Source organism: Diabrotica virgifera, chromosome 1 (genome assembly GCF_917563875.1).
Source record: "Diabrotica virgifera virgifera chromosome 1, PGI_DIABVI_V3a".
Taxonomy (NCBI): domain Eukaryota; kingdom Metazoa; phylum Arthropoda; class Insecta; order Coleoptera; family Chrysomelidae; genus Diabrotica; species Diabrotica virgifera.
This window is the reverse complement of record NC_065443.1, coordinates 78,171,899-78,199,885: the sequence shown is the minus strand read 5'-3', so window position 1 is coordinate 78,199,885 and position 27,987 is coordinate 78,171,899. Positions and strand designations below refer to the sequence as shown.

Sequence of the window (27,987 nt, the reverse complement as noted above, 5' to 3'; positions counted from 1 at the left end):
TCCGAATCGGAATATTTTTCCTAGCGGATGCGCAGTGGCTTTCTGGACTAATGCCATTATGTTGTATTCTAACGATTTCTCTTGAACTTGCCTCATTATAAATGTAGCGTCAGTGCATGATCTTCCCGACCTAAAACCTTGTTGTTCTTCTGCTAATGTAATAATTTCATTCAGTTTGTTTGTTATTACTTTGGTTGTTAATTTTATTGGTGTGTTTAATAAGTTAATTCCTCTGTAATTCTCCGGGTACGATTTGTCTCCTTTTTTGAAGAGAGGTATTAGGATGCTTGATCTCCATTCTTGTGGTATTCTGTTTTGTTCTATTATTTTTTGTATTAGTTTTAATAGTTGTTTAGTCAGATCTTGTCTTCCGTACTTTAGGAGTTCGTTCGATATTCTGTCCTCTCTTGGAGATTTTCTATTTTTTAACTTTCTTAATGCTTCCTTTACCTCTCCTTCATCGATGTTTATTTCTTCGTTTGTCGTAACTTCAGGTGTTGGTGGTTCATTTTCGTCAGCTTTAGCAAATAGCATAGTCTTCCGTGCCGTTAAATTAATAAAAACTTATTCCAGATTAGCACTGTATTCATTGCATCTACCTCCTCAAAATAGCTATTTACCGCAACGATTGTTTAAAATGACAAGAACATTTTTTTCATCAAGACAGTTTTTCAGGTTTGGTAACAGAAACTTGGGGAAAAGGGCGAATAGAAAATCGCAATTCATGAATAGTGATTCTTCTTCTTTCCGTTCCTCTCCTATCAGAGATTGGATATCATTAAGGCTATTCGAACTTTGTTTACAGCTGTTCCAAATATGTACGTCGTTTGTGGTACAATCAAACCACTCTCTTGGATTTCTCATCCAGAACATCCTTCCGCGACCCAGATTCCTTCCAGGGACCAGGACCAGGAACCAGATGTTAAGTAGTGTGTGTGTGTATTTGTCTTTTGTTGTGAAGTCTAAAATAGTTTTTCTTTAGCCTGCAATACGGTTTGTATTTATTGATTAATGGATACCATCTTGATGATCTACAAGTATTACTCGGTCATTCCCAAAATACAAGCTGTATCGTTTATGATATTTAATTTTAACACCCAAAGGTACACATTTTGTATAAAAGGTATATTTAAAAACCCTCAAAAGGGCCACATCAAAATCACATAACTAGTTTTCGACTGGTTTACCAGTCATCATCAGTGCTTACCTAAAATGAATATAACCTGATAAAATAATACAAAGATATTGAAATTTTGACTAGGGTTAAAAAATTATCAGTTATACTCACGTGCAATGTACATGCTAACCACCAAGATAGTATTTAACAAAATATTAGGGTCAAAGCCCAGTAAAGGAAGTCCGTCTAGGAAACATTGGTTTAAAAAGCTACATAAAGTATGGATGTTTAAAATATTAAGCTAATCTGCCCCAGGTAACATCTGCGATGTGGATTTGACTTGTTTACATGTTGAATGTATGACGGCAAGTGACAATGAGATGGATAGGACCTCTGAACGATGACAAGAAAGAAATGACAGTTCCACAGGAAGTTAAAAATTAACCTGTCATATTTAAGACTAAGGTGTACAGCATGTTAAAATTAGAAATGATGTAACAACACACTCCATTGTGAAAATTATCATTTAGAATTCATTAAGCTAGTTGTTATAATTAAAATGTATTCACGTATACTGTAAGTGCAGTTAGGCAAACCACATTACACAAAAGTTTCGTGTTCAATAACTAAATTCAGTAAAAAAAACCTTTATCGAGAGATTTACGATTTAAAAAGGATCTTAGATCTCTCGATAATAAGGTTTTTTTTTTACTGAATTTAGTTATTGAACACGAAACTTTTGTGTAATGTGGTTTGCCTAACTGCACTTACACTATACGTGAATACATTTTAATTATAACAACTAGCTTAATCAATTCTAAATGATAATTTTCACAATGGAGTGTGTTGTTACATAATTTCTAATTTTAACATGCTGTACACCTTAGTCTTAAATATGACAGGTTAATTTTTAACTTCCTGTGGCACTATCATGTCTTTCTTGTCATCGTTCAGAGGTCCTATCCATCTCATTGTCACTTGCCGTCATACTGCCATACATTCAACATGTAAACAAGTCAAATCCACATCTCAGATGTTACCTGGGGCAGATTAGCTTTTAAACATTCATACTTTATGTAGCTTTTTAAACCAATGTTTCCTAGACGGACTTCTTTTACTGGGCTTTGACCCTAATATTTTTGTTAAATACTATATTGGTGGTTAGCATGTACATTGCACGTGAGTATAACTGATAATTTTTTAACCCTAGTCAAAATTTCAATATCTTTGTATTATTTTATCAGGTTATATTCATTTTAGGTAAGCACTGATGATGACTGGTAAACTAGTCGAAAACTAGTTATGTGATTTTGATGTGGCCCTTTTGAGGGTTTTTAAATATACTAGTATGGTATAGTTAGACCCAAACCCAGACATCCAAAGTGAAAGTTATCCTCCAACACCAAATTGTTCTATATGGTCCACATAATGTTCAGAAAAAAGTCACACCATTTTGAGCGTCGGGTTTGGGGGGAGAGGGGGGAGAAATCTGCAAATTCGTAGTTTAATATGTTTTTCGTCAATATTTCTAAAACTAAGCGGTTTAGAATGAACAACCCTCTACACAAAATTGTTCTACATTAATTTTGAAATAAAAAAGGCCCATGCATAACCCTTCTGAAATGAACGGTTCCAAAGTTACGGAGGTAGTATAGTATAATTGGTCCAAAAAAGGCCTAACCCAGACATCCAAAGTAAAAGTTTTCCTTCAACACCAAATTGTTCTATATGGTCCACATATTGTTCAGTAAAAAGTTACACCATTTTGAGCGTCCGGTTTGGGGGGAGATGGGGGAGAAGTCGGTAAATTAGTAGTTTTTTAAAGTTTTTCGTCAATATTTCTAAAACTATGCTTTAGCGTAAGGAATGTTCTATAGAAAAATAAAATTTTTTATTAAATTTTACTTGTAATTAATGGTATACAGCCAGCTACAGGAAATTTTTCCTTATGGATATCTATAGAAAAATGTTCTACATAAAATTTAAAACAAAAAAGGTTTTATACATAATTTTTATAAAATCAACGGTTCCAGAGTTACGGAGGGTGAAAAGTGGAGGTTTTCGATACTTTTTATATTTACCGATTTCTCCCCCCTCTCCCCCCCAAACCCGACGTTCAAAATGGTGTGACTTTTTTCTGAACATTATGTGGACCATATAGAACAATTTGGTGTTGGAGGATAACTTTCACTTTGGATGTCTGGGTTTTTGGTATAGTTATATCATAAATATTGCCCAAAAAATATAAAAAGTATCGAAAACCTCGACTTTTCACCATCCGTAACTCTGGAACCGTTGACTTTATAACAATTATGTATAGAACATTTTTAGTTTTCATGTAGAACATTTCTGTATATAAAATTGTTTACGCTAAGGCATAGTTTTAGAAATATTGACGAAAAACGTAAAAAAACTACTAATTTACCGGCTTCTCTCGCATCTCCCTCCCAAACCGGACGCTCAAAATGGTGTAACTTTTTACTGAACAATATGTGGACCATATAGAACATTTTGGTGTTATAGGAAAACTTTTACTTTGGATGTTTGGGTTAGGCCTTTTTTTGGACCAGTTATACTATACTACCTCCGTAACTTTGGAACCATTCATTTTAGAAAGATTATGCATAGGGCCTTTTTTATTTCAAATTTAATGTAGAACAATTTTGTATAGAGGGTTGTTCATACTAAACCGCATAGTTTTAGACATATTGGCGAAAAACTTAAAAAACTACGAATTTACCGATTTCTCCCCCCTCACCCCCAAACCCGACGCTCAAAATGGTGTGACTTTTTTTCTGGACATTGTGTGGACCATATAGAACAATTTGGTGTTGAAGGATAACTTTCACTTTGGATGTCTGGGTTATGCCATCTTTTGGATCAAATATATTATACTATACCTTTTATACAGGATTTTACCGTTTTTTTGTATTACATGGTATACAGCCAACCACAGGAAAACTTTTTCCTTGTGAATTTGTACACATTTTGTTTTCCAAATATCCAAAACCTTTTCCAAAAAAATCTTAGGTGCAATGCAACAGTTTTGGCGAAGTCCTTTGGTCACCTTTATCTTTTTTGTCACTTTTTGTCCAATATTTATTGAACTCGTCGTATCGACGTACAATTCTCTCACAGCATTAATGTAAATCGGCGGAATTTTTTTGTCTTCTTGCACTTGCCACAGCTTGCCTATTGGACATTATCATACGCCTTTTAAAGATCAATAAATACCGTGTGTGTCTCCATATTGTGGTCCAAGCGTTTTTATATTGTTTGTTTTAGACACATAGTCTATACAAGAATGACCAGTACGAAAGCTACTCTGATCTTCAGCGTCTTCCCAACAATCTTTTAAGGTTGAATACAACTATGGTTTTAATTTTTAGAATGACATTTGGGATGAGGTTGAAAACCAACACCAAGAACTCGATTCCCCGGAGAAACTCCTACAAAAGATTTGTGCACTATACGATTTCGAAATAAAAACTGAAAGAGTCGAATGTCAAGATGTTAAAATCGTTTCAAAAAGTCTTAACGTAAATAATCACGTAATCCACAAAAGACAAGCTGAGGATGAATTAGAAGGCTCAGGAGACGGTAAGCATTCCCTAAATGTACTAGTATAGTTGCCAACAAATTATTGCAGGAAACCATATTTTAAGCTTATTACAAAGTCATTTGTATTTGAGCGGTGTCGTTAAGTTTCGAGAGGTAAACATACTGACTAGCAGCACGTACAATAGATTAACATTTATTACTTTCTACCTGTGCGGGAAACTTTACGGCACCTCTCAAATACAAATTACTTTGTAATAAGTTTAAGATGAGGTTTTCTGCAATAATTTGTTTGCAACAATACATTCATTTTCTTTTAAACGAACTTCTCTAATTCATTAGAATTACCACAAATATTGGCACAATGACCATGCATTTTGAGTAAAGATAAAGGTTGATCGACCAGTTGTATAGTACGTATGATTCAGTCAATTTGTACTCTACGAGCTCCCTAGTGGGAAAGTTTTGGGGTAGTTCTGATTTCTTTCATTATATATGGATTTTGGGCTGCTGAATCCGAATATGAGGTTTGTGGACAAAATTTCTTGACGGAACATTGAAAAAATCGCGAGAAAATCGAAAAATTTCAACTTTTTTTCGCTTTTTTGCTCAAATCTCGAATACTATTAACTTTTAGTAAATGGTCTGTTAACAGAACTTAAAGTACTTAAAATTATCTACAAATATCACTATTTACTTTTTTTCAGACGAACCGTTCGGTCTAAAGTGCAAATTGAAAATTGTCAATTTTTAACGGCCTCGGCAAAACCCACTTTTTACATTCCAAAACTTTAGTTTTTATTAGAATGCTGTCATTTGATAAATTTTTCCTAGTTTTCTGTACAAATAATAAATTTTACTTCATAATATGAAGATCAGGCACAGATGGAGTGACAGTTTCAGGTGGTGTGAACATTCCCTTCGGATCTTGATTTCTGATAAACCTTGAGGTTTTTTCCTTTCAAAATGTATTAATTGAACAGCTCTCTGACTTCCATAAACCTCAGGTGCGGGTTTAGTTTTTAGCCGAGGAATGGATTGGTTAGGAGCTATTGCATGTTTTGGCGCAATACAAGAAATGCCACCCATGACGTAAAAAGTGTGGTATCCGTCGATTGTATGTACGTTAACCCTTTCTGTCCCAACGCTGCATATATATGTTTTTGAAAAAGTGGGTCTGTATTCCCAGCCGCCGTATATATACGTTCAAGGTGTTATGGTCTAAATTTACTAAAGCCGAAAATATGCGTTGCTTATAAATATAAAATAAAATATATATCTCTGATGAGTACTTTTGAAAAGAAAACGTTTAAGTTGGTTAAAAAAACTCATTAAAAACATGTTTTGGTCATTTATTTGTTTATTTATATGCGACGTAAAAATATTATAAGGCAATGGGACTCAGCATGAAAAATCCTTTGGGATTGAGGGACCAACATGCAAATTAAGGCCTGGTATTATAGAAAGGGTTCAAATCAGCGTTTTCGTACACCTGTTGTGTAAAGCACGGCTGGTCAATTTTCTGCGGATCGCCAGCGATTGCTGACACTTCCAGATAAGCAACGCGCTGGCTCAAACTCTTGTAGCGGCAGTAAGGCCCAGATAGTTGGTCTCACCATTCCTTGCAGGGTTGGCCGTTTTCTCTACAAAAAGTACGGCTCAAGAAAATAGGCTGATGTAGTTTCCTCTTTGGGGTTTTGTTCATCCTATACAGAAGCTGTTCGCCTGGAAGTGTCAGCATTCGCAGGCGATCCGCAGAAAATTGACCTGCCGTGCTTTACACAGCAGTTGTACGATAACGCTGATTTTAACGTACATACAATCAACGAATACCACACTTTTCACGTCATATGTGGCATTTCTTGTATTGCACCAAAACATGCAGTAGCTCCTAAGCAATCCATTCCTCGGATAAAAAAGAAACCCGCGCCTGAGGTTTATGGAAGTCAGGGAGCTGTTCCACTAATTCATTTTAAAAGGACAAAACCACAAGGTTTATCAGAAATCAAGATAACAGATTCGAAGGAAATGTTCACACCAACTGAAACTGTGACTCCATCTGTGCCTGATCTTCTGTGGCTCTAAGGGAAAAGCAGAGACATTCCCGGCCTCTTAGGACGGAATGGACTCATGGAAGCTGTCACAAGAGACATACCATACCTATGAACTAACATTTATTATTTGTACAGAAAACTAGGAGAAATTTATCAAATGACAGCATTCTAATAAAAAATAAAGTTTTTGGAATGTAAAAAGTGGGTTTTGCCGAGACCGTTAAAAATTGGCAATTTTCAACTTGTACTTTAGACCGATCGGTTCGTCTGAAAAAAAAAGTAAATAGTGATATTTGTAGATAATTTTAAGTACTTTAATTTCTATTCTGTTAACAGACCATTTACTAAAAGCTAATAGTTTTCGAGATTTGAGCAAAAAGCGGAAAAAAGTTGAAATTTTTCGCTTTTTTCACGATTTTTTCAATGTTCCGGCAAGAAATTTTGTCCGTAAACCTCATATTCGGATTCAGCAGCCCAAAATGCATATATAATGAAAAAAATCAGAACTACCCCAAAACTTTCCTAGTCAAAACACAATTTTACTGAATCAGTAGGTAGGAATACAAAGATTTTGTCTAAAATGTAAACACGTGAAAACATATTGTGCTTGCCAAACAAGTATTGTGACAAAGTTTTATCAAATAAACATTTTTATGTGCAAATACAATTCGCATTTCTTGAGAAGCCAGTCAAATTCACTACTTCAATAAACCCACCTTTGTCGCTGATTTAATACCAAAAGTGGTAAAAAAGAGCTCATGAATTCCAATTAATTCGCGAAAAAGTTTATTGTTTTTTTACTAGAATAATAAAAATAATCTTATTTTAGATTCTCCTATTCAAACTGAAGAGGAAAAACCTGAAGAATCAGACACAAATCCTGAAGAGGCTAAAACTGAAGAACCACTAGAAACAACAGCTGCTGAAGCAAGCCAAAAGGAAAAAGTTGTAGAGGAAAATATTGCTCCTGTTCTGCCAGAATCTGATAAAGCGACTAAAACTGAAGAACCACTAGAAACAACAGCTGCTGAAGCAAGCCAAAAGGAAAAAGTTGTAGATGAAAATATTGTTCCTGTTCTGCCAGAATCTGATAAAGCGGCTAAAACTGAAGAACCACTAGAAACAACAGCTGCTGAAGCGAGTACAGCTGAAGAACAAAGAATTAAACCTTTTAAGCCTTTCAAAAAACAAGCACTCGAAATTCCACTAGAGGAACCAATTAAAGATGATTCTATTCAAAGCTCCACAGCAGCGCCCTCCGTTGAAATTACTTCGAAGCAAGAGCACCATGAAGAAGAAAAATCCATAGAAGAGGTCACAAAAATATCACCTGAAATCAAAAATGAAGAAGCAACAACTGCTCAAGCTCATTCCGAAGCACCTTTGAAACAACCGGAGTTGGATATCCCAGAAATGGTAGCTCCCAAAGAGGTTCCAGTTAATGTATTAGTTAAAAATCAAGATGAATCTACTAATGCACCTAAATTAGAAATACCAGTAAAGGAAGCGGAATCACCAGTAAAAGAAGACGAAGCATCATCTAAACAGCACATCGAAACAAGTGAAACTAAGAAAGATGATATTCAATTACCAGACGAAGAAATTATTCTGCATCAAAGCGGAAATGCTATTTTGAATGACAATAAAGACGGTATGTCTAACGCTGAGAAGACAGTTAGAAAAATGGAAGCAAACGAAAGCATTAGTAAGTATTTTTAATTTTTTTTTTATATTTCTATGGAATTCTATGACGTTTCCTTTTTTTCTATTGAGACCCAACTCCATATTTTTTTGGCTACCTTATGTCATGCATTTATTTTAAATGGCCATACGTCAGTTTTTTCTTTTTCATTGTTTCTATTATATTACCATCTACATCCATAATTCTTTCAATATCATCATTTCTGATATGGTACCCATATGTATATACAGGGTGAGTGGGGAGGAACGCGCCAAACTTTAAGACTGTATAATATACGTAAAAATAATCAAAAATAACTCATATGTTGTTATTCGATTTTCATTTGTTTCCGAGATACGGGGTGTTAAAATTTTTATTATAAACTGACGATTTATTTATTGCTCTAAAACCGGTTGAGGTGTGCAAATGAAATTAGGTGGGGTTTAAGACATAGTTATTGCGCATATTTTGACATACAATTAAGAATTTTATAGTCACCATTGGCGCGCCTACGGGTAATAGTCTGAAATTTTTTAAATATAAAAATGGTACGCCTCTGAAATATTTCAAATTAAAAATCTTTCTTGAATTCCTCGTTCAATTTGTAACAAAAAATCTATCTTCCCTTTTTTTCATGCACTAAGCGTCGTATGAACAAACATGAAGATAGACGATTTGTTAGAAATTGAACAGGGAATTCAAAAATAATTTTTAATTTGAAATATCTCAGTGGCGTACTATTTTTTTTCTTTAAAAAATTTCAGACCCTTATCCGTACGCGCGCCAATGGTGAATATAAAATTCTTAATGTATGTCAAAATATGCGCAATGACTATGTCTTAAAACCCACCAAATTTGATTTGCACACCTCAACCGGTTTTAGAGCAATAGATAAATCGTCAGTTTGTAAGAAAAATTTTAACACCCCGTATCTCGGAAATAAATGAAAATCGAATAACAACATATGAGTTATTTTTGATTATTTTTACGTATACTATACAGCCTTAAAGTTTGGCGCGTTCCTCCCCACTCACCCTGTATATTATGTTTTCAACCATGGTTTTGTAAACAGACTCTTTTGTTTTATTTGGTACTTTATGGTTCCAGAGGATTGAATTTAACTGGCAAATATCATGCCTTTCTTGTTGAATTTTGTTTTGCTGTTCTTTCTGTCAGATGTTAATGTTGCACACAACTATTTTAAGGATCAACAATGTCCAATATTAAATTTTTCTGTAACGAGATCTTGCTTGTTTTCAGAGCCAATAGCCTTAATACATAACTTGAGTATCAGCTGCTATCAGCATTTGATCCTTCGCGAACAGAAGAGAGTATATTGTATCATTTCCCACCGTTATTCCTATTTGGCCATATTTACGTCGCCATATTTTGAGTGCTTCTTCCAGGTATATTTTAAACAATAGCGGCGCGAAGGAACATCCTTGTTTTCAATTCAAAATATTTATTTATAAATATATGTACACAATGTTGAGTAATCCGAAAATCTTCGAGGCTATCTCAAGGACGACAAAGGCTAAATTAACAGTTGACCCCCTTTCTATGCGTTCCTCTATAAGCTGTTAAATAATGTCCCATCTCTATACAAGAGCGACTAGCTCTGAATCCGTTTTGATCTGATTCTTTAAATAATTTGGTCTCTAATTCGGTGTTTTGCTACTCGTTCATATAGTCTTGGTACAGAACATATTAAACTAATTTCCTGTAATTTTTGTAGTTTTCTGATTCTTTTCTTATAAATGGAACATTAACTATTTAGATGGGAAATAAGCCACAATTAAATTGAGAAAAATAATTTTATTAACGTTTCGATTAAAAAAAATTGTTTTATTAAAATTATTTTTTTCAATTTAATTGTGGCTTATTTCCCATCTAAATAGTTAATTATAACAACATAAATGGAATATATTATGATGGTACTGAAGCTATTTTCTTGTGGCATTTTTGCAATTAACTAGTTTTGATGGGAAATAAGCCACAATTTTACTAAAAAATGATTTTATTAACGTTTCGACGCCCAAATCGGGTGTCGTTGTCAAAATATAGAATATTTTTTTGTATTTTGACAACGACACCCGATTTAGGCGTCGAAACGTTAATAAAATCATTTTTTAGTAAAATTGTGGCTTATTTCCCATCAAAACTAGTTAATATTATGATGGATCTATTCCATTCTTTGGGTGGCGGCTCGTCTTCGTTCAGGCACTTATTAAAGATAACTGCAAGGATCCCCATTATTTTATCTGGAGCTGCGTTGAGTAGTTCGTTACTTATACTTCCTGGACCAGAGGCTTTTCGATTCTTCTCTCATAGTTATTTAATCTTATTGAACATTCATCCGCAGATCTCTTCTGCATTGTTTTCCTGAAATTCGATACTATCTCAGCTTATGATAACATTATTTCCACTCTTGAATACTAATAAGATGTACTGCAAGCGCCAGTTAACTTGGCGACAGCGAATACGCACAACGACCTGAGACTGATGATCATCCCATAAGCCACTGTGCAATGCGTCTCGCCAAGTTAACTGGCGCTTGCAGTAGTTCTGCAGCATCTTTATTCTATGTTCATAGTCCTTTATTAACTTTTCAGGCTCTCTTAATTCTTACCGGAACACTTATTTACTTCTTCACATGTCCTTTCCCAGTAATTGCATTTTTTACAAATTTCTTCACTCCGTATATGTATTTCTATGGTATGCTTCTTTTACTTCCAAAATACGCTTACTCGAGATTTCTGACGTCAGAATCCCACAGCGTTGCCAAAACATTAGTAAATGGTCAAAACTGTCCCCGCACTGATTAGCTCCACGACTTATAAAAATATTTCGATAAACCATATAAAATCATGCCTTCATACAAATTTTTAGCTTTCCAGAGGCCATAGAACCACTTGAATCGAGAAAATAATATTTTTAGACATTATTCTTCCTAGGCGCAATTTTGATTTAAAAAATCTGAAAAATTCAAGATGTATCTAGTGAATACAAACCAGCCTGATTTTTTTTCAGATTTTTAAATTGAAAATTGGGCCTATAGTTTTTTTTTTTAATTTTCAGTAAGTTTTAAGTTATGTTAATAATATTTGGCTAAGTTTTAAATAATAATTTTTTATGAATTTTTATCGTTGTTTTGAATGGCAGTGGCAGAGACATAATTTTTAATTTCTGAGTGGAAAGGAGGAAAAAAATATATAATATAATAATTAGTCCTGTCGCCAGGGGGGGTACAACGGCCTCCTTAATTCAGATGGACTTACCCAAGTTTTTTTTTTATATATTTTGACCCGCAGAATACGAATTTTTTGGGTAATAGTTGATCCGGATGTCGATAAGATTGTTATAGACAAAGAACTTGAGGAATTACATAACAGAGATTTCTCGCAAAACAAAACATCTTTTTGTATTTTTTGGGTCATTTTAAGCAAAAAATATTCCTACAAATTTTTTCGTATAATGCATAGTTTTCGAGATAACCGCGGTTGAACTTTCAAAAAATCGAAAAATTGTAATTTTTGAACCCGAATAACTTTTGATTAAAAAATAAAGTAGCAATTCTGCTTACCGCATTTGAAAGTTTAAGTCAAATTATATCGGTTTTGATTATTTGCATTGCTAAAAATTTATTATTTTATTGTTAAACAAAGCTATAAACACCTAGTATGTGAGTGATGCTTTCAATGATTTCTCATTTAAAATCGAACGAGTAGGTAGAGTAGCTACGAGTGCAAGCGAGGCAATTTCTACGTAGCATGCGTTAAAACGGGGTCCGGACAAATAATCCCCGGACAAATAATCCCGGACAAAAAATCCCCACAAAAAATCCCCGGACAAAAAATCCCCGGACAAAAAATCCCCACAAAAAATCCCCACAAATAATCCCCACAAATAATCCCCGGACAAATAATCCCCGGACAAAAAATCCCCACAAAAAATCCCGGACAAAAAATCCCCACAAACTTTTTTGGACAAAATATCCCCACAAAAAATCCCGGACAGAAAATCCCCGGATGGAAAGATGCAGTCTGGCGGCCTAGAAAAATGTGGAAAGATGCAGTCTGGCGGCCTAGAAAAAGGTTGAAAAGTTATAACGCCATTGATGATGATGATGACTAAATATTTTTGACGTTAAACTTACAAAAAGGAACATAATTTTTTGCATTACAATCAAGATCATCGTTTTCTGGACCAGCAGTTATCATCACGAATAGACAATAAGTACAACATGATTCCCAAAGCCTTAGCTTATTCCCCATATCTTCCACGATTTTTGAAAAAACTCACAATTGGAATTCGACATTTGGTAATCGAAATTACAATGTATGCTTTACTTTATTCGCTAATCATTATTTTCGTGCAGAAAACTGGTTTCATGACGATTGCTATAACTCTCATGCACTGAAGCTGAAAAACATTTGCGTCGATTGCATTCACGGGAAAACTTTTAGAGAACTATTTGGTAGCAAAAAAATTTCTTGGGGATTTTTTGTCCGGGATTATTTGTGGGGATATTTTGTCCAAAAAAAATTGTGGGGATTTTTTGTCCGGGATTTTTTGTGGGGATTTTTTGTCCGGGGATTATTTGTCCGGGGATTATTTGTGGGGATTATTTGTGGGGATTTTTTGTGGGAATTTTTTGTCCGGGGATTTTTTGTCCGGGGATAATTTGTGGGGATTTTTTGTCCGGGATTATTTGTCCGGGGATTATTTGTCCTAGCTTCGTTAAAACGCATGTATTAGGCACGGGAAACACTATGTGTTTATAGATTAGTTTAACAATAAAAAAATTAATTTTTAGCAATGCAAATAATCAAAACCGATATAATTTGACTTAGACTTTCAAATGCGGTAAGCAGAATTGCTACTTTATTTTTTAATCAAAAGTTATTCGGGTTCAAAAATTGTAATTTTTCAATTTTTTGAAAATTCAACCGCGGTTATCTCGAAAACTATGCATTCTACGAAAAAACTTGTAGGAATATTTTTTGCTTAAAATGACCCAAAAAATACAAAAATATGTTTTGTTTTGCGAGAAATCGCTGTTATGTAATTCCTCAAGTTCTTTGTCTATAACAATCTTATCGACATCCGGATCAACTGTTACCCAAAAAATTCGTATTCTACGGGTCAAAATATATAAAAAAAACTTGGGTAAGTCCATCTGAATTAAGGAGGCCGTTGTACCCCCCCTTGGCGACAGGACTAAATGTACTATAATATTTATAAGAACGTATGGTAACAAAATTAAAGGGTGCGATCAAAATTACGCGGAAATTTGCTCATTTTAAGGCTATGTGACAAAAAAGCGGGGAATAATTAAAAAAAAACTATTTTTTTCGCATTTTGAGAATTTTTAGGTTGAAAATAATTATTTTAGCAATGAGGATTCATAGCCTGTCAGAGAATAGATGGAAAACCATCCATCTAACTAATTTTGAGCTGATACAAAAAAGTGTGAAAAGGAGACAAAAACGTAGTTTTTTCAAATTCTGTTCTTGTAAACGAGTTAAATGGGGACTTTTATAATAGGATTTGATAATGTGGAACGAAAAATGTTGAAAAACGTTTAATTAGCAACTGAGTTTTGAAGTTATGTGCGAATAAATTGGTAAAAATACGGTTTTTTAGATTTTTTTCTCCTTTCCGCTCGAGGCCCAATTTTAAATTTAAAAATCTGAAAAATATCGGGCTGGTTTGTATTCAATAGATAAATCTTCTTGAATTTTTTCAGATTTTTAAAGCAAAATTGCGCCCAAAAAAAATAAGCCTAAAACATTTTCTTTTCTCGATTCAAGAGGTTCTATGACCTCTGGGAAGCTGAAAATTTGTATGAAGGCATGATTTTATAATGCTTTATCGAAGCACAAGTCGCAGGGTTGATCGGTGCAGTTTTAACCATTTTACCATAGCCTTTAATGAAATTGATTTACATCTTTTTATTTTAGAGTCTCAAGTGTCAGATATCGAAGAACCCAAAGCTGGAGCTACGAGCGAAGGTGCCATTGGTGGAAAAGATACCAAATTATTGATAATCATCGGTGGTCTAGTTGCAGCAGTGGGAGTCGCAGCTTTTGCTTATAACATTATGAAAAAGAGGAAAGCTACTGCTGCAGAGTCCAGAGTTCCTACCCAAATGAACGGAAATGGGGACAGGAATGATCCCGAAGAAGGACGAGAGATGAAACCTTTGATGAAGTCTCCTCAGCCAAACAGCAGTGTCGAATATAAAGATGAAAAATAGGAAGTGTGTGAGTGGGAAACAAAAACTCTAATATTTATTATGTTATATTAATGAATAGGTTGCATTATGTTAACCGTATAAGCATGGACAAATGCATCAAAGTACAAACGGGATCTGAGAGGTCTGCACGAGTTTTACTGACGAATTTTTATTAATTCTAACAATTCGGAAATACAACGGAATTCCTAACATAATGCTTATATCTATTGACTAGATGACGAGGGGTCGCTTTTGTTATTTTTAAAATAATTTATTAATAAAAAATTTTCATCTGTTTTATTGTTTACGTATTAAGAATTTTATGTCCAACACCTTTATTTCCGTAAATATTAATAAGAGAATCAGATTAAGTACCAAATTAGAAGGTAATATGTTCTAGATAGTTTTAAATTAAATTCATAAAAAAAGAAAAAAAGGTTGAACCACAGGTGAGCAAAAAGGTTGTGAACAGGCAGTGTTCATATTAAGGCATGAAATCAAATCACAGTATTTAAGTACAAAGGATAAAAATACCTATAAATATATTAAAAAAAAACTAAATAATTGCAAAAATGAACAGTGTGGTAAGAACACCGATAACAAACGAGAGTCATTGATTCTTTTATTATTCAATACCATGATCATCAGTTATGCGGATGATACCAACATTCAAGTCACAGTAACATCCGATCAAAATTTGCAAAATAAAACTACACAGATACTATCCACCATCAACAGTTATTTCTTATCCAACAAACTAGTTTTGAATGAAGAGAAATCAAAGTATATGATTTTCACGTCAAATAATTTATTAAACCATCAAGCCACTATACAAGCAGCAATAGATAAAACAGACTGCACGAAGTTGCTGGGGCTCCTGTTAGTGTTAGACAGTAATTGTAAATGGTCAAACCACATTTCTAATTTGAAATCCAGATTAAGTAGCGCATGTTATGCATTGAGAATTCTTTCACGTCTCTTTAATACATCAATATTAAAAACAGTATACTTTGCCCATTTTTACTCAATAGCCAAATATGTCATTGAAGTCTGGGGTTGTACCTCTGAATTAGAGCAGATATTCGTACTTCAGAAAAGAGCTATTAGGATAATGTATAAAATGAAATTTAGGGATTCTTGTAGAGGCATCTTTAGACAAAACAATATTCTTACAATTCCTGGTCTGTACATATTTTCGTGTATAATGTATTTACATTGCAAAATTTATGAATTCAATAAATTTCAATATAACCATGTTTATTCAACAAGATTCAGAGACAATCACTTTATGCTTCCACAACATCGTTCTGTTTTGTTGGAAGGTAGCACACATTATGCAGCCATAAGTTTCTTTAACAAATTGCCAATAGATATACGAATGAATTTACATCAGCCAAACTTTCGGAGGTGTCTACATCAATACATTTGTGAGCTAGAGCCATATTCTAAAAATAACTTTTAAGTATGTTTTGTCGTATTTATTAATTTATATACTTTTCAAGATGTATGTCTGTAACTTTGACTTGTAGACCAGTAAGGATCTGTTTTTAGGTGGATGTGAGAGGTGGCATTCAGATTTTTGCGGATAAAGTTAGGTGATAACTTCGTTAATAATAATTGATTTATGCTCCTTCTCAAATATGCACGGAACATTAATAAAAAATAAATAAAATATTTAAAAATTTCAATAAATTTCGTTTTTTTTTCTACTTTTTTTGCTTGTAACTTTAAAACGATTCATTTTGGAACAAAGTCGTATAGGAATAAAACAAAGATAATTAAATTTTCTATCAGATGCGATTGGTTAAAAATGTCTTAATTTATCACCCTGCTGCAAAATAGCAATAAATATAAAATAAGGGGGCAAAACAAGCCTGTCCTTATTCAATGATTTTCCATCACTTAGGTTACACTTGGAACCTTCCTAATTCGCTTAGAAAATGTTTGTAATGTGCTAAAACCGTACACCAAATTTCATTAAAATTGACTTACTAGATTTTGAATAATAATTTTGCAATCTAAACATTTTTTAAAATCTTGCACAATAAAACCTAGAACATACAAAGATTTGTCAATTTTTTTACATATAAAGAAGCACTCCCTCCACCTATCTAATGCACTTTACAGAATTGAAATCGGATTGTTTAAGCAGCCTCAGCAGTGTTTTAAAGTTATAAACAATTTTTTGGCTTATAAACAAATTAGTCCTGTGGCCAGGAGGGGGTGCTACGGGTTCCTTTATTTAGATGGACTTACCCAAGATTTTTATGTATTTTTTGACCCGTGGAAAACGATTTTTTTGAAATTACATAACATCGATTTTTCGCAAAATAAAACATTTTTTTTTTTGTATTTCTTGGGTAATTCTAAGCAAAAAATGTTCTTACAAGTTTTATCATAGGATGCATAGTTTTCGAGATAAGCGCAGTGGAACTTTCAAAAATTAGAAAAATTGCAATTTTTGAACGTGAATAACTTTTGATTAAAAAATAAAATAGCAATTCTGCTGACAGCATTTGAAATTTTAAGTCAAATTATACCGGTTTTAATTATTTGCATTGCTAAAAATTAATTTTTTTATTATTACACAAAGCTATTTGTTTATAAGCCAAAAAATTGTTTATAAGTTTAAAACATTGCTGAGGCCCCTTAAATAATCCGATTTTAATTCTGTAAAGTGTATTAGATAGGTAGAGCACCTCTTTATATGTAAAAAAATTTGAACTTTTTTAAAAACATTTAGATTGCAAATTTATTATGCAAAATCTATTAGGTCGATTTTAATGAAATTTGGTACACGGTACAAGTATGTTACAAAGAATTTCCTAAGCGAATTACTAAGGTTCTAAGTGCCACCAAAGTGGTTAAAAACATTGAACAACAACAGGCGTATTTTGCCCCCTTATTTTGTATTTATTGCTATATTGCAGAAAAGGTAATACGTTAAGACATTTTTAACCAGTCGTATATCATACAAAATTCAATTATCTTTACTTTATTTCTCTACTTTGTTCCAAAACGAATCGTTTTAAAGTTATAAGCAAAGAAAGCAGAAAAAAATCGACGTTTTTCGAAATTTTTAAATATTTTAATTTTTTTATTAATGTTCCGGGCATATTTGAGAAGGAGCATAAGTCAATTATTATTACTGAAGGTGTCACCTAACTTTATCTGCAAAAATCCGAATGCCACCTTTCACATCCAAAAATAGACGTTTTTTCACAGATCCTTACTGGTCTATTGTCTCATACATGTACTTTGTATAATGTCGCATGTGATGAATAAATTTGACTTGACTTGATGAATGAGTTATTAAAAAGTCTAAATGAAAAATGGCATAATAGGATGAGATAAAAAAATACAAGGCACTCTATTATAGTATTTTTGAAATTTGTTACTACTATCAATATTATACATTATGTATTAGATATCAAAAACCGAAATCCGAGAATACTCTACAAAGAATTATTTAAACAGGTGAGATAAGTTATCATAAGTATAAATCATTTCTAATCATAGATTAAGAACATGATGTCACTTTGATAATTTTAGAAGATTCCACTCGGACTAAGTTACATTTTAAGTAAAAAGTTTTTGTTTAAAATATCTAGTAAAACAATACGGCCAAAGATAGAAATTCACAAGTAATGAAAATAGTTATATTATCTCTGGCCAGAAATGGAGCACGCTATTAAGATAGAAATGCCCTCTCTCCCAGAATTCAATTTTTTTCATTCTTTTTTACGTTTTATGTGATTAAAAAATAAGATACAGTGCAATTTTACCTCCACCCCTTCCACCTCCAAATCGTTATTTTTTCGCTTTTTATTTTTGTGTGTGATGCAATCAATTTCAAATTTTCCAAAAATTCATACGTATACAGCGTGTCTACTTAAGTTGGAAACATATGGGAAACATTTTTTTTATTAATTTTACGAAAAAAAGTTATTCTTCATAAAAAGTTCTGCATGCTCTAAAACCTAAGATTCAATCATTATATATCAAATTTTATCAACATTATACGAGGTATGTCAAGAAATATGAATTTCGTTCAAGGGTAAAGTACATTTATTTCTCTGAATATCGAAAATTCTTATTATGAAAAGTTGTTTGGAGTTAAAAACTAAGATGAAATATGCATTTATATGCTTCTAATTGAAAAAAAAATATTTTCCAAACTTTTCTCAAATTTATGGATACTTTTAACTTCGTTTTTATTTATTTCACATAAGATAACTCTTTTATTATTACTTTTACGAAAAAAAGGTATTCTTTATAAAAATCTCTGTATGTCCTAAGCCCTAAGATGCAATCATTAGATATCACATTTTATTAATTTTATACGAGGTATGTCAAAAAATATGAATTTCACTCAGGAGTAAAGTACCTTTATTTGGTCACAATAATGAAAATTGTTATTAAAAAAAGGTGTTTAGAATTAAAAACAATGCTTCAATATAAAATGACATCCTTCTATTTGAAATATTGTGAAATATAAAGGTACATACTATACTCATGAGCGAAATTCATATTTTTTGACACACCTCGTATAAAATTAAAAAATGTTGATATATCATGGTTTTATCTTAGTTTTTAGACCATGCAGAGCTTTTTATGAAGAATAACTTTTTTTCGTAAAATGAATAATAAAAGAGTTAAGTATCATATTTGTAATAAATAAAAACGATGTTGGTATTCATAAATTTGAGAAAAATTTGTAAAATATTTTTTTTTCAATTAGAAGCATGTAATTGCATATTTGATCTTAGTTTTTAATCCCAAACAACTTTCCATAATAAGAATTTTCGATATTCAGAGAAATAAAAGTACTTTACCCTTGAACGAAATTCATATTTTTTGACATACTCGTATAATATTGATAAAATTTGATATCTAAAGATTGAATCTTAGGTTTTAGAGCATGCAGAACTTTTTATGAAGAATAACTTTTTTTCGTAAAATTAATAATAAAAAAGTTTCCCATATGTTTCCAACTTAAGTAGACACGCTGTAGTTGAGGCTTTTACAAAAGATGCCTATTTTTTTATACCTACATCCGAAAACCTGTTTTTGGGGGATTTAGGGAATTACCCCATTTTATAGACTTCAAAATAGATCAGATTAAGTTTTTTTTTATAGGCTATAAATATATAGTGTGTTCCAATGAAAATTTGACCTCCCCCCAGAAACTCAATAACCAAGAGTTTCTTTACACACGTAAATTTGTATTGGAAGGGGGAAGAATTTTCATGCAAAATTCATGCCCTCAAATGTAACCCCCTACTGCCAAGCATCAACCCCCAGTTTTTTTAAATAGCAAATGTAGTCAAGTGGTAAATCATTTGAAAGGTATTTTTTCTCTACACGACCCTCTATTTTTTTTACCGGAATAACTTTAGATAATTTTGGATTTAACTAATTTATAATAAATTTGTTCAAAATTATCTTCAAACTTATTACGTAAATTAAAAAAAAACGGAGTGACGTGTAGAGAAAAAAAAATTACCTTTGAAATGATGAGCCACTCGACCACACTTGCTATTTAAAAAAAGTGATGGTTGATGCGGGGGAGTAGGGGGTTACATTTGAGGGCATGAAAATTTGTTCCCCTCCCGATATAAATTGACGTGTTTTTTAAATTTTGAAGAAGCTCTTGGTTTCTAAGTTTCTGGGGAGGTCAAATTTTCATTGGAACAGACTGTATAAGTTGAAGCAACGGAGTCCTTTAGGGAATTCGAAATCGAAAATTGGAGCAACACGTTCAAACCTCCCACAAACATAGGGGTTTTTATGGGGTCTGTTTTTTATTGTTCTAAAGAACTTCAAGTTATAAAATATATAGTCTATTAAAAACCTTGATCTGATCTATTTTGAAGGCCCAATGGGAAAAATCCCCAAAAATCCCAAAGTTTTTTGTTAGTTAAAATCGCGCTGTCTTATTTTTTAATCACATAAACGTAAAAAAATGATGAAATTGAATTCTGGGAGTGAGGGCATTTTGCCTATCTTAACGGGGGGTACCCTTTATCAGGAGGAATTTACAGGGATTGGATCCTTTAAGCCTAAATGGTAAACATATAAATCTGCTCCTTGACGTAAAGTATATTTAGGTGGTATTAGACTCGAAGCTTAGTTGGAATTACCAGATAGAACGAATGACCAAAAGAGAGGTAACTACGATAGTGGTAGCCAGACACACTAATGGAAAAATATGGGGTATAAAACCACACATGTTATATTGGATTTATAAGATGGTGGTAAAACCACAAATACCATTAGTGGCATTGCTTGTCTTTGAATCACAGGGACTATGAGGGGCATACCAACGGCAGCTATAGAGACCCCACTGGATATCCCTTCTTTACACAAAGTTTTATTAAAGGGATGGCCAAAATGATATTATATATATATATATATATATATATATATATATATATATATATATATATATATATGTTTAAAAACATAAGATGCAGATCTTTGAAACACACTCAGTGAACCAAACACACTCAGTGAAATGGTGGATGTGTGAATTGTTCGTAAGGGAATTTTTCCACATTCTCTATTTCATCCATTTTATATATATATATATATATATATATATATATATTGCCGGAAAACCGGAGCAAAGTAACGGTTAAATCTGGACATAATAAACATCATAAATGAAATTAGGAATACCAAATAGATGATCATTTCTGACCATATGGTACCATTTCAAATGTACATCAACCCATCAGAGAGATAAAGCAAAGGAAATACTCAACCCAAACTGCAGGTTTATACCTGGTACACAGACGGGCCTAAAACTGCAGAAGGGTCAGGTGTAGGAATATCCAATATCTGTTTATGTCAGGCAAAGATTTTTGAATTTTGCAGTGTGCAAGCAAGATTCACATCAGGACTTTCGAACTGATGCAGATCAATGTATGTACAGATGGCAAGCAGCCATAAGCCCTAAGGTGGACTCAAGGCTAGTGTGGGAATGCTGAGAGGCTCGACAGATTACCTGAACCTAACAGTGTTACACTGGTATGATGATACATGGCAATGGAAGAGCTGATGAACTTGCCTGAAGAACATCAGCTAAAAAATACTTTGGTCCAAAGACGGCCGTGAGAATGCTAAAAAGCATCGTCCGTGGTAGGAAAAAAAGGGTAGATCCGAAGGCACCATAACTCTCATTGAGAAAACATACCCGGTTAAACATGAATTGGACGAACAAGTGCTAATCGGTCTGAACTACTGCGGACAACAAGCAGGAATCAGCTTAGAACCAAAACAGGTTTCTTTACTGGCCATGTGCCAGTCAAGCAACACCTGTATACAAGAAGATTGTTTCGTGAAGACTTCAGCTACAGACTCTGTAGCAGAGAACCTGAAACAGTGAAACATATCTTGCATGACTACGAGTCATTAGATCGCAGGAGGCAAACACTTTTCGGAGACTCCAAAAACATAATGGTACCCATCCTTTAGGCATTTACAAGGTGGTACAGGGTTCCAGGATCCTGGAATGGGTATCACTAGTAAATGGAAGATGTACAATAAGCCAACTGGCTGCAGTACGACCGGGTTACAAAAAGAATGGCAATAAAAGAATGGTAATAAAGACTTCCAAGAAAAAAATGGTAATAAAAGATTATTTTGTCATCAAAATAAAAATAATATTGCATTATGTCTATACTTGTATTAAGGAATGACGTAAGTGATATAATAGATAGGCAAATATGTATAATATTCAATTGCAATATTTGATATTAGAAGGTTAGTGCAAAATTTGTTCTTTTGTCAAAATGATAAGATAAAAATAAACCTGAAGTGATCCATCATCAATATTTTATTAAGACAATTTTAAACTTTTTACAAGAATATTTGTACAGGATATTTGAATAAAAAATATTTCATACATCCAGATTAAAGCAAGAATAGGACAGGCAAGAAATGCTTTTAACAAACTGAAAAAAGTACTCTGTAGCAGGGACATTACAATTTCTTTAAAGATAAGACTTCTGAGATGCTACGTGTTCTCCGTATTATTCTATGGGGTTGGAGGCTTGGACATTAAAGAAGGATGTTTCGGACAAATTAGAAGCCTTCGAGTTATGGGCCTACAGAAGAATATTAAGAATAAGTTGGGTGGATAGAGTCACGAATATCGAGGTGTTGAGAAGAATGGGAAAAGATAAAGAGGTTTTAAATACAATTAAAGTCAGAAAACTGCAATATCTGGGACATGTTATGAGGGGCGAACGTTATAACTTGTTACAATTAATAATACAAGGAAGAATACAGGGTAGAAGGAGTCGCGGAAGAAGATGCATCTCCTGGTTAAACAATTTGAGAGCTTGGTTTAATTGCACTTCTGCTGATCTCTTTAGAGCAGCGGTATCGAAAGTGCGAATTGCCGTGATGGTTGCCAACCTTCTTAGAGGAGATGGCACATAAAGAAGAAGATACATCCTAAGTGCTTTGAAAGTGAAAGTTTAAGAAATGGATCAAGAAAAGTTTTGTTACTTAATTCAATAAACGTCACAAAAAGACATCTCGTATTTTTAAATTAAATAATATAGAACAATTAAATTTGCACACTTCACTTGTTGAGAGAAAGATGTGTATCTTTTTTTATCATGGTGATAAAGAGATACCGTAACACCGTGGGTTCCGACTGTAATCTGATAGTCTCTATCATAGAAGCTAGGCCAAAGAAAATAATAAAACCAACCATTCATCAGATTTGAACCAACTTAAAAATGAGCACCTATGACACGCAGTACAAGAAAAAATAAATGATAATCTCAGTGGAGTGGAAACCCAAATTTACAACATTAACAATATACCACACATTAAGATTTCGACTAGATATAGGCGACTGGAAACGCTAAACTCGGCAACATTGCTTATGAGAATGAGTTGCAATGCCACTGTAGAATCGACGAATGACTTAATAAATCCGCGCGACTCAGGTGTGCAAAGCGGGTAAGCAGTGTTGCCATGTATTGGGTGTACTCCTATATCTATTTTAAAAGTAAACAATCGGTAGATGGAAAGCTTAATTATATAAATTAATCAATAATAAACTTTGTGCCCACACTTAAGAATAAATTATTACCTCCCTCATGAGACCCAAAAGAAGAAGTAGAACTAGCAATTAAAAATTCCAAAATAGGAAAAAATCGAATGGAAATGATTGGGTTTTCACTGAATTATTAGATAATCAGCCGTGTGATGGATGAACAAAGTTATCTTCAACGTTCGAGTTAAAGTTAAGATCACTCTCAGGTATAACGATGCCCATAACTATTTAGGTAAAATTCGGTGTGATGTATTCTTCACAGTTATGAGATAGTTATTTCTTCAACGTTATATTGGAAATAACATTTGAGGAACAAAGTTTGAAGTAACAAACAGAACCTTATGTAGAAATAGTACAAGTTGGAGTGAGCGCGAGAGATTGTTCGGAACATGCTACAGGATGGGTAGATGACCTTAAAAGTAAATACCCATCGTCGGCAGGAAGAGCTAAAGTTCTTATGGAAATCCATTGTTGCCACATCTTCAAATATGAGAAGAGACGTCTATCAATTACTGTCAATTGTCATTGTCTGATGATCTTTGTTATGTTTGGTTATGTTGTTGACAACTTTTGATAGGATAAGGATATTTTAAACACATTTTAAAAGAAAAAGAACCTTAGTAGTTAGTAGAAAGGAAAGCAATTTTAGATTCCAACCGTATTATTACTTGTGAAATATTATCATCTAGTGGGAAAACCGCAGTGATTGTGCCTTCAAACGGGCAATTTGAAAGGACAACCCCACCAAAAACCATTATAATTGTAAATTGAAATGATTGATATTAAAAATGGTTGTACCTATGTAATTGTACATGTAAAGCTGGAAATTCAGGTAAATGCAAACATATAATTGGCACATTACTATATATTTTTCGATAAGTGATTACATAATGTTTTGATAAAAGAACCATTTCACTGCAACTTTGTTTATAATTCTTTTTTATTGCTTACAGACATATCATGGAAAATTTGAAAAAATTAAGCACCACAGACATCAAACAACAGTGGGGATAATTTAAAAAACAATAATACAAGGATAGTCAACAATAAAGTCCTACCAGTCTGCTGATAAATGGGCTACTGATATTGTACTAAATTATGATTTAGCTCTATTTTACTCAAATAATGTTGAAGTAAGCTACAGTAACTCTGTTGAAATATCTTTAGCTATGCTAAACCAAACTGGAGAAGCATGAAAAAAGCTGACGTGACTGCAAGTAACTGGGACAATTTATTGCCATTTATTTACTTATGATAAAAATAAAAGCCCAAGTTGGCCACTTAAAGTCAACCAATTGTATAATTTTTAAAGAAAATACTGTACCCTTCCGTGGGAAAAATTATGAATCAGTTGCTTTAAATATGTATGAAAAAATAACTCTAAGTAAGTATGTGTGTATTATCAGTTTTATTCCAATTATATAAGTAAAAAACTTGTTTTAAAAGATTGTTTTATTTCTTATAGGTACTTTTACTTGAAAAGAATATTCACACTTGACTACACTCATATCATCTGTGAATTCAGATAATATATACAGTAGAACCCTGATTATCCGTGCTATGCTTTTCTAATACTGAAGTTGCATTTTTGAGGTTTTATCAAAATAGCGTCACCTTAATTCACTCGACGGAAACTCTGTAAGCCAAGAAGAGGGCTCGTAATGAAAGATTCATTTTTTCTATTATCTTTTTATGGTAGGTACATATGTATGTATATACGTATTGATGTGATCTTGATTATTGATATGAGATAATATTCTTATATGTCATTTACTTTAATCAATGCATTAATAATAATCTAATTAATTTACCAGATCACATATCAATATGTTTTCAATCTCAGGGCTTTTTATAAATTTAATTACTTACTTACGTAGCTTCTAAGTATTTCTCAATGGTTCCTAATCGGGATAGGAAAGAAAAGAGTAAAATAATACACACATATGGGTTACAATTATAATCAAAATATTGTTTATTTTATTTAAATGGCAATCACTGCTTAATATTTGCTAGATCTTATTATTCTTAAACATAACATTTACAAATGGGAATCTTATTTCCTTTTGGTTTCCAATTGAAAGTTTTTATTAACATTTAACTATTAGGATTTATTAGCAACAATTCTATTTAAGTTTGATGAAGCTTTTCTGATATTATTGTTTATGTTCTTCAATTTATAATGTGGTATTTAATACGAAAAACCCATGCATTCATGTCCAAACAAATGAGACTGACCTTTTTCTGGTGAACTGAGAATGTCTTCACACAAAACCCGCTTCCTGCTATCCTTGGCTGCGATCAAACCTCGTCCTGGCTTTCAGTAATGTTCTCCTTTGAAAACTAGCTCGTATAGCTCTCGTTCTTGCTTGTGTCGTGATGCTGTGTTCTACCTTTTTCGAAACTCCAATCAGCTACCGGGACACTCTTGGCTCAAGGAGGTTCTTTACTCTCAACCTGGCCTACCTCTCGTTCCACGATAAATACTCCACACTCACGGAACTACACCGGCTTTCTCACTCTCCGTACACTACCGTCTACTACTGGACTTCGCTTCTCGACAGCTCAAAACATTCTGATCTCTATTTGTCATTCATTCCCCTACTTTCTAAATATCCCTTCCAGATTCACAAATCAACCTTCCACCACCAACTCTCATTCGCAGTCTTCCTCAAAACCAATTTTTAATCTTTCTAAATATGCTTAATGGATTTCAAAGAAAATTGTTAATTCCCATTCTAAAATTACTTTCTACTATTTACAAAATTTAATGACCTATTCTCTATTTCCACTAAGTCTTATTTAGCATCGGCTAATGATCGAACCTTCCGCGAACAACGATAATGACCTATTATCGATTTCACTTGAGTTTTATTTAGCATAGGCTAATGATCGAACCTTCCGCGAACAACGATAATGGTACGCGCCATTCACTTTGTTTTTTCTAAGCGCATTGTCCCGAGTTCCGTAAGCTTTTTCTAATCACTTCTTAAAATTAAATATAAAAATTTGTTGTATACAGGTTGTTCTAAATTTATATGCCCGTGGTTGAGAAAATTGAAAATATTTTATATTAAATTGAATTCTGTTTATAATTATCAAAATTTAATTTTCATATCAAATAGAAATATAACAGTATATATGTATTATATTATTATATAAGAAATACTGTTCTGTTTTGTGACTTGAGCAAGGCATTTGACTGTGTAGAAAATGGAATGCTCTTGCAAAAACTCAAAAAATACAACTTCTGTCCTTACAGTGTAAAACTAGTTCAATCTTACTTAGAAAACAGAACACAGGTTGTGAGGGTCTCTGGGGTGTTATCGGGAAAGAGTGTTGTTAATATTGGGGTTCCCCAGGGCTCTGTTCTGGGACCCATTCTCTTTCTAATTTATATTAATGACCTTACGAGAATTAACACAAATGCAAAGTACACACTCTTCGCCGATGACACCACAGTGTCTTTTACAACTGATACACTTGGGGAGTCGCTTGAGGGTTCTATGTCTGCACAGTCAGTGACCAATGAATGGTTTTGCGTAAACCGATTACTGCTCAATGCAGCAAAAACCAACAGAGTTGTTTTTTCTCTCAGAGACACACAGAATGTAAATGATGGTATGAGCAGTGTCAGATTTCTGGGTGTATTATTAGATCCCAAGCTTCAATGGGGTGAACATATCAACAGTCTAAGTAAAAAGCTAGCAAAAAATCTGTTTGGACTCAGGAATCTGGCATCTAATGTTTCACATAAAGTCTTAATAACAGCGTACCATGCAATTTTTCAGTCTCATCTAGCCTATGCCATTTTAGTCTGGGGTCATTCAGCAGAAATGTTGACAGTCTTTGGTTGGCAGCGTAAGGCAGTTAGAGTTCTTGCTGGTCTTTGGTATAGGGATGATTGTAGGCAAGCATATAGGTCCCTAAGAATTCTCACTGTTCCATCTCTATATATACTTGAGAACCTAATGTTTATCAAGAGGGGAGGGGCGCACTTTGAAACCCATGAGAACATACACCAACATGACACCCGATATAAACACCATCTCGTGCCAGCCTACTGGAGATTGAGGAGGTGTCAAACTGGGCCAGGATACTGGGCTATTAAATTTTTCAACAAACTTCCAGATAATTTAAAGTGTCTTCCATTAAATCAATTTAAGAGTACAATTAAAGATATTTTGTTAGAAAATGTTTTTTATAGTAATGAGGAATTTCTTGCATTTAAATTTTAGGATTTTATGACTTTAAGCAATGTCCATT

The 27,987-nt window shown here is 33.2% G+C and overlaps 2 protein-coding genes across 7 annotated transcripts in view; one reads left to right on the top strand and one right to left on the bottom strand.

The window, feature by feature from the left end:
- The window catches only part of LOC114349400 (A-kinase anchor protein 200), a 31,461-nt gene extending 16,518 nt beyond the window's left edge, over window positions 1–14,943 (top strand). Inside the window, exons 4-6 of the mRNA XM_028299761.2 lie at window positions 4,507–4,717; window positions 7,559–8,434; window positions 14,374–14,943. Of these exons, the coding sequence (XP_028155562.2) occupies window positions 4,507–4,717; window positions 7,559–8,434; window positions 14,374–14,669 (1,383 nt within the window). The 3' untranslated portion in view covers window positions 14,670–14,943. The remainder of the gene's footprint in view (window positions 1–4,506; window positions 4,718–7,558; window positions 8,435–14,373) is intronic.
- Window positions 1–27,987, bottom strand: part of LOC114349399 (serine/threonine-protein kinase ULK2) — a 196,673-nt gene that overhangs the window by 127,669 nt on the left and 41,017 nt on the right. The gene's annotated exons all lie outside the window — the stretch shown is intronic.